Source organism: Protomyctophum bolini (genome assembly GCF_963924005.1).
Source record: "Protomyctophum bolini genome assembly, chromosome: 1".
Lineage (NCBI taxonomy): Eukaryota > Metazoa > Chordata > Actinopteri > Myctophiformes > Myctophidae > Protomyctophum > Protomyctophum bolini.
In genome coordinates, this window is record NC_137862.1 from 10,810,328 (window position 1) to 10,826,771 (window position 16,444).

Consider the following 16,444-nt stretch of genomic DNA (forward strand, 5'->3'; position numbering starts at 1 on the left):
TGTCCAAGGAATATTCATCTCTATGTGGCTGCCAAAGCTTTGTGTGAATGGTTCCTTTTTTTTCTTCTGTTTTTTGAGGGGGCCTCCTACAGTATAGCCTATACAGTTTCAATGTTTGTTTTTAGTTAAATGTTTGAGAAATTAATGTTTGTTTTAAATTAAATCCCATTAACAAGAATGAGAATTTAATGTTTGTTTTGACACCGTTTGTTTTTCATCATCATTACATCACCTAATCATAGCAACATGAGTTAGACTTTAATATATTAGAGTTAGAGACCAATCTACAAGCTCACAACACATCGCATTTTGAGATTTGGTGTAGAGGGGGGAAAGAGCAGACAAAGTACAGAGCCAAATCAGGTCAGGTTTGCTATAGAGGGTTTAAGGGGTTGAATCCAACATAGTATTAGAAAAGATCATGCGTAAACAAACGAACAATAATTACAACACTGATGATAGAGCTGTTAAACAAGTATGACGATATACTGTATGAAAACGTTTACTCTGCAACACAATTTTGCACATCTCTCTCTTGGCTAGGGGGTCCATGGCATGAAAAACACCTACAGTATTTGATTCCTTAAAATCTAGATGGATGTTAGCCTGCCTAAAGAACTAAAGGGTCATTTCAGTTCTCCCATTTTACCCTAATCTTCTTGTTTCCTATGTTTCTAGGGGGGCCCTAATCTAAAGTCATCTACTAATCCTCAGTAGTAGTGCATTGAGTTAAATTAGGTGTTTCAGGTTATAACCATCTGCCAGGCTAGTTTAATTAATCTGTGTAATTTTTGTAATGCAAAGCTACAATGTAGATGGTGCTTGATAGGCTATTTACATGAGCTTAAATACATTAAAAAAAAAATCTAATATTAATTAATATTTTCTGTTTCTTGAGGCTTTCTTGCTAAAAGAAATACTAATAAATCCATGTAGGGAGAAGTTCAACAAGAAGCAAATAGGAGACGCATCCATATCGTTGTCAAACAAACTTGTTGTATTGCAATTTGTTCATGTGAAACTGAACTGAACTGAAACCCCTCAAAATGCAACAGGCAATTGGGAAGATGTCACAACAAGCAGCAGGCTGCTGAGGTGCTACACCGGTATGTCTAAACAAGCCGAGGGCTTTTGAGCTACAGCAAGGAGCTCAGCGTGCTACAATCTGACACTTATCTCCCCCGGCGCTGGGCGCCACCCGCCACCCTGTTCTGCTGATGGCAGCGCGATGTCGCTTAGGAAGCAGCTGGTTACTGTCAGAGATCTAGGTCAGGACAGACTGCCAGCCACTGGCACAGAGTAGACACACACACACACACACCGGTAGGGCTGTCACCATTTGCACATTCATTTTAAGTTGTCAATTAATTGTCAGACAAATAATTGTGATCTACGATTTAATTGTGTTTTTTGGCATTGGAAATTGGGAATAGAAATTACATTTCTGTTTGGCTTTTAGGCTTCGTAGGTGCACGGGGCAGATATGGCAAATAACTGAAATATATCAAGAAATTATACTGGCATTTTTATTAATGTTTTACTGATCTACAAGTAACAATTGTAGATCCGCTAATTCAGCTTTTTATGCATGGACATTTTTCAACACCATTATGACAATTATGATGAAATAATTGTGATTATCTCAAATAATTTGCAATGATTATGTAAATAATTGTGACAACCTTACACACTGGTTGAGGCATTTTTGCAATGCAAATGCACAAAGAAGAAAAATGTGTGTGATGCACACAGCAGGCAAGGGAAGCTTTGACGGTATTGGAACACAGTGGTCCTAAGAGATAGAGAATTTCAACAATGCAGCATTAGCAACTTCCTAAATTCTAACACGACTACTAGAAGAATTTACTATTCATCACATAAATGATGATTGGAGTTATACTATACAAACTACTTGCTGAAAACCAGGGAATTGGACAAAATTGAATCTTTCCTTCCTATTCGTCATTTATTTTCATTTTCTCTGCTTACACATCAGGATGTTCTTTGTCCAGTGATTTGAATTTGAACCAGGCAGACGGTTAGAATCTGCTCCCAGTGTGTGTGTGTGTGTGTGTGTGTGTGTGTGTGTGTGTGTGTGCGCGTGCTTGCGTGCATGCGAGATGCGGCCATGCACACTAGTCATCGTCAGCATTGGCCATATCAGATCTAAGCACACTTTAAGCACCCCCCCCCCAGATACAGATCACATTGACTCCCACTGAATATAAACCAGGAAAGGACCTGATCTCAGGTTCTGGAATACAGAGGATAAATTAGGCTGTCTTGTATTGTTTTATTTGTCTTGTCGTGACCTTGATGGGAGGTGGGGGGCAGGGGTAATAAGTTTAACATGCCGGATATAGAAAATGTATATATGTATATTTTCTGTCAAGGAAAATAAAATAAAAAAAACACATTCACCTTTACTGACGTCCCAGCTCCTGAGCTCCCCCTCACAAAACATCACACCTGCCCAACTCTGTAAATGGAACATAAAATGTCACCAATTAAAAATAGAACCATCAAAGCATCAACATTTGCTTTGAGGATTTCTTACCAAGTACTATAGGGCGGGCTGTACACGCCATGCCTCCAGGTACCCCAACAAACATTCAAATCAGGCTTCTGGCATGAGGCCTCAAACCATGGTCTCCCCCTTTATGCACTACCCTCAAAAGGGCAGTGCTATACATTAGTAAGAGAATTACAGATATCAAACCAGGATGTGTTCACCTTTGTACATTGAAGGTACAATGCAGAAAGGCTACTCTAACTTCTCATGAGATTTGAGAAAAACTGGTCTTAAGAACTTTTCCATTCTATTATAGTGAAGAAGAGTTCATTTTGGAAAGGAATTTGTATGAACATTAAATATCACTGACGGAACACATCCTCCACACTGCTAAGCACGGTTAATGATGTCCTTTCCCTTCCGAGGGAAATAATCACTTGCAGATGGCAGAAGTGATTGTTTGTCAGGTCATATTTAGTTTTAAATATATGAGTGAACTATTATCATGTTCCCTCTTAGAGTATGTTCCAGGTAGTTTCCAATATGTATTGAAACATGGTGAGAGTCTATTCTTCTTCAAAGGTGTTTTAGAATATAAATCTGTTTCTATGGAGTGGATCTGCAGGACTAACCATCTAATAAGAGTCTCTGTATGTTTGTCTGTGTGTCCAGAGTTACTCTCATAACCACTGGATCGATCAGCACCATAATAATATCTTATGAAATATTTCACTTTAATTTATAATGGAAGTCAATGGGGCTCAGATGGGGTTCAAATCATGCCCACATTTAGAGTCAGACAGTACGTCATACATACACTGACGTAACAGGCTGGCAACATGAAATCCTATACATCCACATTGGAGCCGTTCCCATGTGGATCTCGAGATCCATATAATTCAATTTGTAATTTAAGAATCCTGTAAATCTTATACCATGGTCTAAATATGTAAATAAAGTTAGATGACCGATTTAGCGGCAATGGTTTTGTGATACCATATTCACATGGTCACTGGCCACCATCGCTTTTAGGCCATGCATTTTGTTATTGCACGGGTCAAAGGAAAGGCTTAGTCTTCTGAAAAGAGAGGACAAAAGTTGTTGAAATGTATTAATAAGACATAGGACAAGGTTGTGAAACGAGAAAGGGAAGCACTGCAGGGATCACAGAAACAATGTTTATCAATACTGTAATAGACGATAGACAGTAATAATAACAGCCAACCAATAAATGATTCATAATCTACCGAATTACGCAGTGATTAGATACTTAAAATAGATAACAATGCATAAACAATCCATATGAACTAGAACAGACAGTCAAGATACATAACATGGCGCCTAATCATACTTGAATCCTAATCTATTTATGTCTTGGCATAATCTATGGCCTGCTCATGTAAGCATGTCTTCATGTACAACGTCTCAATGGTAGGCTACCGACTACCGTTCTGTACTGTCTGCAGGCCAGCAGATTATGTCAAGTGTCTGTGATAATTCCCTGATGGACCAGGCAAGCAGGCTGCAGGTGGCCATTTGAACAATGGCTAACAGAATGAGTCATCATTCTAAGCGCGATGCACTCGCAGATAAGTGTGTAATGTCATACATCCACACTGTACACTTGTACAGTGTAGATGTGTACCGTATATCACACTGTACCACGCTACGCACAGTGTGGATGTACAACTGTATGAATTAAATTAAACACTCACACTCACAAACACAAATGCTGGTATGCACTGTATCCCCACTGTGTCTTTGATAAAAGAAAAGAGATCAGATCATTGAGTTCAAGTGAAGTGACTACTATTGTCAAGTAAAGAATTATCCTGTTGATCGTATTATATTAGGATTGTGTTATCCATAGAAAAGCTATTTCTAAATACCAACTGAGACTAAAACAAGATGGAATGAGTTCCGACATACTATTGGTCCGACTATCATTAGACCGACAACCTAGATGGAATGAGTTCCGACATACTATTGGTCCGACTGTCATTAGGCCGACAACCTACCTCAAACCCTAACTTAACCATAACCGCAAGCACGGAGCAGCGCATGTTCGACCGCATGTGCGACCATTGTTTCCGCATGTCAGACCTTTGGTGTGTCGGATCCCACTCTATGGTCGGATCACATAACCAAAATCAAAGTATTAAATCTAGAACATTCAAAACATGGAAGGGTAGTGATAGAATGAAAATGCTAACTTTGAGCTTGTCATTCTGTCTCATAATATATTATTATTCATACAATCTCCTGATGTGAGTGTAATGTGCATATTTTAGCACAATGCACTTCAAATTCAGTGATAATCATTTGCATTATTGAGTAGCGAATAGCAATGTCCACTCCACTGACATCCCAGACTGACAGTATATTTGGCTAGACCAGAGAAGTCCCAAGATTGATTGATTGAATGGTTGATTGATTGACTGAATACAGTTTGCAAAATAGTTTTGCAAATAGTACAGTGGTATAATACAATCCTACTATAAATGCGCCACGTCTCTGTCTGCGTGCGTGTGCGTACGGTTGTAATGCACGTAACTCGAGAACCGTTTGCCCCACCGACTTCACATTCGACACACGCGTTCCACCCCCTGCAGGGAGTGCAGTGCCCGGTATCGAGTCGGTCGGACCCACAGTTCTCCAGAACCACCCCAAAAGGCTCTGGTCAGCTCTGCTGACCAATCAGACCTAATCAGCCTAAATCCCAAACCCACACCTGCAAATTGATTACTTAACCACTCCACTTTTCACAGTCAGTTTGCACTCTTCACACACAGGCAGACAGACAAAATACAGAGATCTCCATGTGGGACACAGAGAGATAGTTAAAACGGGTGCTATGACAAGTTGACAGCGGGTATTATTAGGTTCCCAAGTTCCATTGCTCTCAAGTAGGCTGGTGGCCAACGGGCACGTACAGGTCCTACTGTAAATGCGCCACGTCTCTGCGTGTGTGTGTGTGTGTACGGTTGTAATGCACGTAACTCGAGAACCGTTTGCCCAACCGACTTGACACACGCGCGTTCCACACCGTGTGTGGCCGACGGGCACATACAGGTCTAGTGTTGCTAAAAGGATAACACAAGCCTTAAGGGCTTGTGCCTTGTTTCCATTGTGTTCCTGTGTATTCAATTCACCAAGATAATAAGCCGTGCCAAGCATGTGCCATAACCTAGTGCACACCAGTGATTCATCACACATGACTTATTTAACCACTTAATCCCCAGCATCCCTATTGTGGCAAAACGTTTATAAAAGAACTAGCAGATCTACAAGCTCACAATGTGTTTCAGACAGGATATCTAGTGTAGAGTGAAAACAGAAAAGTCACTAGTATAGAGCCCTGAGGGACTCTGGTCAACTATAGGGTTTAAGTGGTTAATTAGGTAAATCCAAACATGAAGCATGCAGCCCAATGACACCAGAACACTAATTAAGTGGAAATCTTGCAGGGGTCAACAGTGCTGTGGCCAAGAATGACAAGAGTAGCCACCATTATGGCTAAAGATGCCCACAAGGAACGTGTCTTTAGTGCTCTTTTAATCTTTTGAGCTAATTGTGTCCCCCTTGCCCATCCCCCCCAAACCCCCCCATTTCTTATTGACTCTGCCCGTGGTGTCCCCCAAGCAGGCGGACATAATGTTACAGTTTTACTAATCTACTTAACTGGTTTCCAGTGTGTTTTTCCAATTATTGAGGCTGCTACAGTATAGTCCTCGCAGAGTTGGGACCTGCTGAGGTCAACATTAATTATGCGCACCAAGCAGATTTTATGCTTGAACATTTTGTGGGCGAGTGTAGACTAAAGCATGGAAAATACAGTACGATTTTGATCGCATTTGCAAAGTATTAGGAATATGCTAGATTGAATGTGTAATTAATCAGACTCACAAACTAAATATAATAGAGTGGAAAAATTGTTGTCACTACAGTTATTTACTGTATAGGCTCTATACAGATCAGATGTCTGACATCGCCAATTATAAGAAAACAAAAAAAAAGTAGTAGAAGCTAAACCCCATTGTCTTCAGATTAAGATCATTCACTGTGGCCACTCAACTGTGTAAAGAAACAAATGATGAAATCATTGTGTGAAAGTGGTGGTCTGGTCATATACCATATGAGCTTTTCAGTGAACTCTGGTCCACGTTTATGCATGAATGAGGACATTCACGGAACTTCAACAGAAATATTCTCTTTATTATTGTAATGCAGTACCCCATATTTGGGCATACTGAGAGACAGACAGACAGACAGACACAGATTCATTCATTCAAGTTTTATTTATTCTCGAAATTAAACTCATTTTCAGTGTTGTCGAGTAATACAATATATAGGAAAACAAAACATCACAATACATCAGAAGATCAGGAAAAGACAAACAAAAGGTATACATATGAATTACATAGGTTTACAAATAAACCTAAGACATGCATGGCTTTATACAAGAACAGGTGCCAATGCAGTTCTGAGTTCTCGTCTCTCTGTCAGGGAGGTTAGCCTGTTCTCTTTAGGTATATTTTTTATTAACCTTTATGTATTATTGTGTAACATTTTCACAAAGAAAGAATGTATTATTGCGCAGAAGATAAAATGAATATTTCCCAGTTTCACTCTCCTGGCACCTGTGGGCCTTGCGTCTATGTGATATGATTGTGGTCATGGTTTAAAATTGACATCTATTTAAATAGTGCTCAATTGGCCCACGGTATGGTCATTTTAGCTGCTCAATAATGCATGGAGACCTTCATAAATGAGCAAATTAGTACCGGCCTACATGGGCCCTTCACAGTTCTATTAATCTCTCAGCGACCTTTCGTCCTGTTGGCTCGGGAGAAGCGGATGAGCTGTCGTTTGTAAAAGAAAAAAGTAAAATGAAAGTTAATATGCAGTTCCTAAACAAACAGTGGACTTCATTATGAATGGAAGGCAATCACATAGATCAAATATATGGCAGGGAACAGAGATGGAATTTGGAGGCAAGGAGGGAAAACAGAGGGAAATACAAATTGAAGAGACTGGTAAACATAATAATGTGCACCCCAGGTAATCGTCCCTTCAAATGCAGACACCATAGAGGAGTGTTGACTGATGGATCCCCTCACAGACAGAGGAGAGGGCAGAGGAAGAGGACACATGGAAATGGGTCTAAAGTTACTGTACAACTCTTCTGCACCAGCGCTGGTGTGTTGGCAGCAATTCATTGCGTTATTGTTTGTTGGAGCGCTTGAAGACTTGCCTCCAAAACAGTCGGCAGGCGTCGTCCTGGCAATGTGACTGATTGATCCAGTAGATGAACAGTAAAGATTAAAAGGATGGACAAATGAGCCTGCTGCTTACACAGCGTTTGGGGCTTAATCCTCTCACCCCCATGGGCTCTTTTTGACAACGTGCCTCTGAGGAGAGAACGCACTGACACACGCTGACAGGACCTTGCCAAGAGAGACGGGACAATGCCCACACGGACGTGTTAACAAGCCTTAGATGTGCATCCTATAGCCAACCGCCGTCATTACATCTGTATCTGTACACCAAAGGCAGGAACAGAGGCAACCATCAGAAGAAGGGTCCAAAGGTAAATTGGAGAGGGAGGCCGTACCGTACACGAGCAGAAGGACCTGATCTGCCATCTGCCCTGTCTGACAGGGAGACCACCGGGGGCCTATACAGGAACTGTTTTCATCTGAGGCATTTTTCTTGACATTACTCGTGTTTATTTTTTTATTTTTCTTCAACTGTGGTGATTGGTGAACGCCCGAAGGAACACGTACATCAGAGGGATCTCCAACGTTTAAACATCATATTGGACGAATAAGGGATTAAAAACATTTGTAGAAAAGAACAAAACATCAGATATATTTGTAATACATTCCACTGTCAAAATGATGGAGGATCATCACCTGTCTAAAATCCCTATAATGTCCTCGTCCTCCCCTCATGAGTCCTCAGGGAGCCCCGGGACGGATGACAGCAGAGGCGGTAAGACCAACACGCATGCACTGCTAGTGGGAGGAACAGGGGCCTATGCAGCCAAGCAAGCAATTCAACATATATCAATGTGTTATTGCAGTAATATTTTTTTCTCCAACATAAGCTATAACTTTGCAACCATATTTAGATTACGTTCTTTTCTTCATCTGTTATTTATTGAAACAAACTAATAATATATTAGGAAATGGTTTTCTGATTGTATTATCTCTAATACATTTCGATGCCAATAAATAAACACAGCTATTCCGGGGTTTACAATTCTTTGTGAATACGCCCCAAACTGGCAATGTTTAGTAATATCTAGTCACTAAGAGTACCTGAAGATCAATGTAGTGCTGGGTAAAGTACCCAGTGTGCCACCAAATTAGATTTGCAGCTGTGAATGGATACTCTTGTTAAATTGACTCACGAGTAGTGATTCACGTTCACCTTTGTCAGGACAACTCCATTGTTTGTGTGACTTTCAAGCCACATGTACGTCTGCAGTGCAGATCTCACAGATGGCAGGCACATGTACAAAACAATACATGCCACATACATCTAACTCTGTACCGTGTTGACTTCCAGCCAAGAGTCCTGCCCCGGGCAAAGCCCTGAGCCCCGCTCTGCTCTGCAGAGTCTGTGGAGACACAAGCAGTGGAAAACATTACGGGATCTATGCATGCAACGGCTGCAGTGGCTTCTTCAAGAGAAGTGTGAGGAGAAGGCTCATTTACAGGTCCACACTCTTTTATTTATTCCATTGAAATGTCATGCTTTTGGCATCAGGTTATAGGTGGCATTTGGGTGTTTTTACATTACATACGTTATAATTATTCAATTGTATAATTAATTACACCCCCCTTTCTTTTTTCATTATTGTTATTTATACCTTGGTGGAAATTGATATGCCCATTAAGGATTATTTTTCACAAAATTGCTCAAACAAGAGCAGCCTACTTACTGTAAACCCCGCCTCTTGTTCAACAGGTGCCAGGCTGGAACGGGCATGTGCTCAGTCGATAAAGCCCATCGTAACCAGTGCCAGGCATGTCGGCTGAAGAAATGCTTACAAGCGGGCATGAATAAGGACGGTTAGTTGTATGAGAACTTAAATCGTTAAATGAATAGAAAATACATTAATTTGTGTCAATGATTGTAATGTAAGAAACAAAGTTCAAAGTTCACACTTGATATAATGTTAAAGTCTGAAAGGTTATGGTAGATATGGTGTGAATAGTTTGATTGCGTCAAACCTCTTTTATTTTCAAATATTATCCCTTCATTCCTCTCTCTGTTCTCAGTTTACCACATCTCAAAACTTTCTCCCTTCTTATCCACTCTTCCCCGACCATCATCTTCTCTGTTCCTCATTCTGTCTGTGCACAGCCGTACAGAACGAGCGACAGCCCCGCAGCACGGCACAGGTGCGACTGGATTCCCTGGACTTGGACCCAGAGAAGGAGCACCTGGCCACCACGCGAGAGCCTACCTCCTCCTCCTCCGCCTCGTCCACTGGCGTCATCACGTGGCCCCACATCACGTCCTCCATAAGCTCCTCTGTCCTGCCGACGCGCTGCGGCAGCCCCCAGAACAACCACCGCTTCATGGCCAGCCTCATGACTGCCGAGACCTGCGCCAAGCTGGAGCCAGAGGACGGTGAGGACCCGGGTCCGGTTTGTTGGGTGGAGGTGTTGGGTTTCTATAAATCAAATGTTCAGTCCCTTTCAATCATTATATGGTCATATGATAGTCAAGCTATATAGTACATAGTAGTAATAAAGGTTTGGGTTAGTATATCCAATTGCATATTATGATAAAATACATAAGCCATGTAATAAACTACAATGAGATAATATGGACACAGGAAGATGAGAAATAAATGGTTTTCTATGTACAAATATTATTTATGTAGAGATGATTAAATCTGTTGAAAGCTGTGGTGTTATGAGTAAGAAAATACTTAATACCAAAATCTCACAGTAGATGAGATAGAATGAGTCGGGATTTGCATATAATCAGATATAACATAATACAGTATTTGACACGCATACAGATAATTCCTTATTATAATATATAGCCTGTTACATCCAAATATTGTATAATCTCAAAATTTGACAAATTCTCCCTTTCAGTTGACGAGAACATTGACGTGACCAGTAACGAGCCAGAGAGAGCGTCGTCAGAGTACCACATGGCGCTCTACCCCTCCAGCTCAGAGAACATCTATGAAACGTCTGCACGCCTGCTCTTCATGTCCGTCAAGTGGGCCAAAAACCTCCCAGTGTTTTCCAACCTGCCCTTCAGGGATCAGGTATTGAAACCCAACCTGCTTTCTCAATGCAAAGTAACACTGGATCCAAGTAACATAACCAAAACACCTCAATGCAAAGTAACACTGGATCCAAGTAACATAACCAAAGTAACACTGGATCCAAGTAACATAACCAAAGTAACACTGGATCCAAGTAACATAACCAAAACACCTCAATGCAAAGTAACACTGGATCCAAGTAACATAACCAAAACACCTCAATGCAAAGTAACACTGGATCCAAGTAACATAACCAAAACACCTCAAATCAAAGTAACACTGGATCCAAGTAACATAACCAAAACACCTCAAATCTAAATGTAACACTTTTGTGTCTTAGGTGTTTTTGGTGTACAAAGCTCAAAACTTTTGTCCGAGCTGCAGAACATGCATTGTTGACACCACAGCACACCTAATCTACACTGTGGTACTTGTACCATCTTGTTCTAGGTCATCCTCCTAGAGGAGGCGTGGAGTGAGCTGTTCCTGCTCTGTGCCATCCAGTGGTCTCTGCCCCTGGACAGCTGCCCACTTCTCTCCCTGCCCGACCTGTGCCCCGTCATCCAGGGCAAGGCCAGCTATACCGGCCTGGACCTGAGGCTTCTCCAGGAAGCCTTCAGCCGCTTCAAGGCCCTCGCTGTGGATCCCACAGAGTTTGCCTGCCTCAAGGCTATAGTCCTCTTCAAACCAGGTATAACTTAATTAACTTCATAAGGGCGGTTAGTGTGTTTTTCTGAGGGAGTGAGTAGAAATCTGCTTTTATGTGCCCTATATTTTCGCCGGTGCTTTACCCCTTATCCCTAAACTTCTTTGCCTTTTTTATTATTTTGAAAAACATTTTAAAATACTTCAAATAACCGATCTACATTGACACATTGTGAGCTTGTAGATCTGTTGCAGCGCATCCCATTCCCTCTCCCCATGCATTTCTCTTATTCTTAATGCTGGCTGCTTGTGATAAAGACAAGCTCCGAATTAAGTCACTACATGTTCTCTTTGCAGTCTACGAATGTGACATTTTACCCTGTTGTTTGTTGACTATGGTTCATTGAATTGCTCACTCAACTTACTCTGATTTTGCACTCGTAAGTTGCTAAGAGTGTCTAAATACCTAAACTGTAATTGTAACTGTTTGTTTTGATGAACGCTGCTCCTAATGACAGCATAAGCAAAAGATATGAAAATGTAAAAATGTCTTTGTTTCCAAAGAGACTCGGGGACTGAAGGATCCAGAGCAGGTAGAGAACCTCCAGGACCAGTCACAGGTGATGCTGGGACAACACATCCGCTCACACTATCCCACCCAAGCAGCCAGGTAATGCTCACTATGCCACTGAAACACAGCCAGGTAATGCTCACTATGCCACTGAAACACAGCCAGGTAATGATTATGCTCACTATGCCACTGAAACACAGCCAGGTAATGCTCACTATGCCACTGAAACACAGCCAGGTAATGTTGACTATGCCACTGAAACACAGCCAGGTAATGCTCACTATGCCACTGAAACACAGCCAGGTAATGCTCACTATGCCACTGAAACACAGCCAGGTAATGTTGACTATGCCACTGAAACACAGCCAGGTAATGCTCACTATGCCACTGAAACACAGCCAGGTAATGCTCACTATGCCACTGAAACACAGCCAGGTAATGTTGACTATGCCACTGAAACACAGCCAGGTAATGCTCACTATGCCACTGAAACACAGCCAGGTAATGCTCACTATGCCACTGAAACACAGCCGGGTAATGCTCACTATGCCACTGAAACACAGCCAGGTAACGCTCACTATGCCACTGAAACACAGCCAGGTAATGCTCACTATGCCTAGTATGCCACTGAAACACAGCCAGGTAATGCTCACTATGCCACTGAAACACAGCCGGGTAATGCTCACTATGCCACTGAAACACAGCCGGGTAATGCTCACTATGCCACTGAAACACAGCCAGGTAATGCTCACTATGCCACTGAAACACAGCCGGGTAATGCTCACTATGCCACTGAAACACAGCCGGGTAATGCTCACTATGCCACTGAAACACAGCCAGGTAATGCTCACTATGCCTAGTATGCCACTGAAACACAGCCAGGTAATGCTCACTATGCCACTGAAACATCCAGATAATGCTCACACTACCTCACACAAGCCACCAGGTAATGTAATGGCACGTCATGAGAATGCCTCTGTCTGATAATCCATAAAGGACCACTTCACCACTTTTCAACCTATCTTCAGAAAAGGACCAAAGGTCCTCACTAATGTTCATGATAAAATGTCACATTTGTTTCCTACTCAGTCTGTGTCTCATGGGAGGGCTGTGAGCAGTTCAGAAACCCGTTCACCAGTGACATCATTGATGGGGAATACAAGCTAATAGAAACAGCAGGCTTTCTATTCCTGAAAAGTTGCAATGTGATAATGCAAGCCATTGTTCTCACGATAATACAAATCGAAATATGTTTTTTTTAATCTTGTTTAATTAAAATAAATCTGCCTAAGGATGATATCACTGGTGAATGGGTTTCTGAACTGCCCACAGCCCTCCTATGTGACACTAGCCTTTTGTAACGTTTTTATTCCCAGGGAGAAAAAAAAGTCTGGGGCAGAGTCCACTTCAATTTGGCATAGAGTAGCGCAAACGTCGATCACTCTCTGCTGATTTCTGATCGTCTGCACCTTTGTTAACTTGACACACACACACACACACACACACACACACACACACACACACACACACACACACACACACACACACACACACACACACACACACACACACACACACACACACACACACACACACACACACACCTCTCTCTCTGTCGCTCTAGTTAATTAGCCTCATGTCGCGCAGCTAAATTATTAAAAACATTAACATTATTTGTCAAATTAGCTTTTTTTCTTTTACTTGTGGAGTGGACAATGCATTTTGTATTGTATTGTATTGTTGGAATGCAACTTTACGGTCATATTCTTTTCCCACTATTTTGTAAAGATTTGTTTTGGTAACTACAGTATGTACATGAAGACATTCATAAATTAATTAATTATTTTGTTGTGCAGGTTTGGGAAACTACTACTCCTCCTCCCCTCGCTGCGTTTTGTCGGCTCAGAGCGGATTGAGCTCCTGTTCTTTCATAGGACCATTGGTAACACCCCCATGGAGAAACTGCTGTGTGACATGTTCAAGAATTAAGTCCCCAGTCGGACCCAAAGGAGCCCTCTGGTGCCCATCTGATGACTTGAGGCCTGTGGTCTATCTATGACCTTGTTCTGGATGCAGGCAACAGAGAACTGACTCATAACAGACCAGTGATTGTCAACATTCAACAGTGTATATCACAATGTTTTTTTGGAGCAACATTCACAAATATCTCTCTGTTTTCTTCTTTTTTCAATCTCTGGGAAGTGGGAACCCAATCTACACTGTACAATACTGTGTTCATTTTATTCTGAGAGTGTTGCAGCTCCATTTGGTTCCATTTGTACACAACGAGTTTCAGAGAAGGCTTAATTTGGTTCCTAACCATCAAACATTTAGCTGGGGACCCCCTGGAACGCCCCAAAACATGCTAGCCTCGATCTTTTCCGCGGACCACTCGTCCCCAGCGGTTCTTGTATTCTTGTATTTGTTTTACTGAGGATAAGAAATAAGTTAGGGTTAGGCATAGTTTTACTGAGGTTACGTTTATAAATATGGTTAGGTTTAGGCATTGTTTATTGAGGTTACGTTTAGGAATAGGCCTACCTGGTGGCGACTGTTCCGAGGTCGCCGGATTTTCCCCGGGGCGAGCGTGTTTTGGGGCGAGTGTTCTGGTATTCCTCCAGACCAGACCCCATGTTGAGAAACACTGATCTACATTATTTAATTTGAAAGCTGTCTAATGTACATATGAGAGATTCAGTGTGCGGTTTTGTCTAATAAGGTCACTTTAATATGTCCGTACAATAATGTGCATTCCATCTGTCACAGTAGCCTACTAGTACAATACTTTTTTAATGTCTAGTACAGTGTTTTTTGGAGCAACATGTACAATTGTATTTGTTTGGTGTTACTAAATATATCTCTTATAATTCAAATGATGTGTGTGTGTGTGTGTGTGTGTGTGTGTGTGTGTGTGTGTGTGTGTGTGTGTGTGTGGTATTTATGCTATCATGATGGCTTTATACTATAAAATATGCAATAACATTTGTATTTAATACGCAATCAAACAGAATAGATTTTAGGGCAAAACTTTTCAAACTGCAATAAAATAAACAAATTTGAGAGCAAAACGTGCTGCACTGCTATACTCACGTTTTTTATAGCAAGTAAAATGAATGTGTTATATGTATTACTTTTTTTTGCTAATCTAAAAGTTTTGTTTGCAAATCGAATTGTTTGCAATTTTTGGAATTAAAAAAATATTTTGTTTGCAATAAAAAAAAGCAATTGCGATTCAAAAGGTTTCTCTCGATTTCTCGTGTTCTGGACCTACGCTGAAAGATGTTTCCATTGTCCAGTGTCAAAAAGAGTCATAGCCCTTCTGACATGTTCTTCCTGGGTTAATAGTCTCATGCATGAAGGAAGAGCATGTCATTAATTGAAAGAAAAACTAAAACTATTCCTTAGGCTTTAGATTGTACCATAGATTGTAGATTTCAATCTCAATTTATACCCGTTTTCAGTGTTTAATATTATTTTATTAAATCCGGTTAGCCTTTATCTAATTTAGGCTTTTTGTACAGTATATACATTTTCTATAACTGTCTGTTATAGAAACTGTTATAGAACTTTTTTCTGAAATGTCCTGTCCTGTTTTTTTCTGTCTATACTTAATAATAAAAGTTATACAGCCCAATTCTGATTGTTATGTTTAATATAATTCAATAGTAATTAAAATTACATAATTTCATTGATTTCAACTCTCAGCAGCGATCCTGAGTTGATGGGCCCATGGACCTGAGACTGCCTCAGGTGTTAGAAGACTAGCTTCTTGTAACACGCAATTGCATTGGTGCCACAGTACTCCACACAACAACCTGTGACTGTCTATTCACATAGGATACTAAACACAATTCATACTTTCTTATACGCTATAGATAGCACCTCTTATAGGATTTACAAAACACTGATATTTTGGAAAGAGAATAAACAGAAATAAATAAATTAACACTTTGCTTTCAATCAAAATTACACGTTTACACTTCCGTTCTGTCCTTAACTTGCTTATTTTTACATCAAATTAATCCAAATCATAATTGAAAGGTGCTTGAATAGAATGCATATCACAATTAAGGCTGTGGCTTGTTGACAGTTCTTCAATGAAACATTGCCCTCTTCTGGCTGTTCTGAAGCCATGACACTTACAGTATCCACACAGTCACCAATAGTATAAATTGTTTATGTCTTAACACAATTATCTAAGATATTTTTTATCAGACAATTCAATTTCAATGACTCCACATTGTCAGAGTACTGTGCATTTGTAGCTTGGATGGTCAGATGTACTCTTGAAAATGTAGTTAAGGACAAACAAAGTTAGCAGTCTAATTACATGTTTTGAAAGGTAAATGGACTCTTGAGAACTTGTCTTAGGGGCTGAGGCAGTGGCTCCCGTTTAGCAAGATCAAGATGTAATTGT

General features: G+C 40.8%; 1 protein-coding gene across 1 annotated transcript; it reads left to right on the forward strand.

Annotated features, from left to right (window-relative positions):
* Positions 1–8,409: 8,409 nt before the first annotated feature.
* Positions 8,410–14,016, forward strand: LOC308313332 (photoreceptor-specific nuclear receptor-like; the record flags this gene model as incomplete). The annotated part of the gene is made up of 8 exons (XM_080760414.1): positions 8,410–8,506; positions 9,086–9,236; positions 9,488–9,591; positions 9,887–10,156; positions 10,633–10,811; positions 11,262–11,502; positions 12,021–12,126; positions 13,884–14,016. The coding sequence occupies 8 exons, from the start codon at positions 8,410–8,412 to the stop codon at positions 14,014–14,016; spliced, it is 1,281 nt and encodes a 426-aa protein (XP_080616540.1).
* Positions 14,017–16,444: the final 2,428 nt, after the last annotated feature.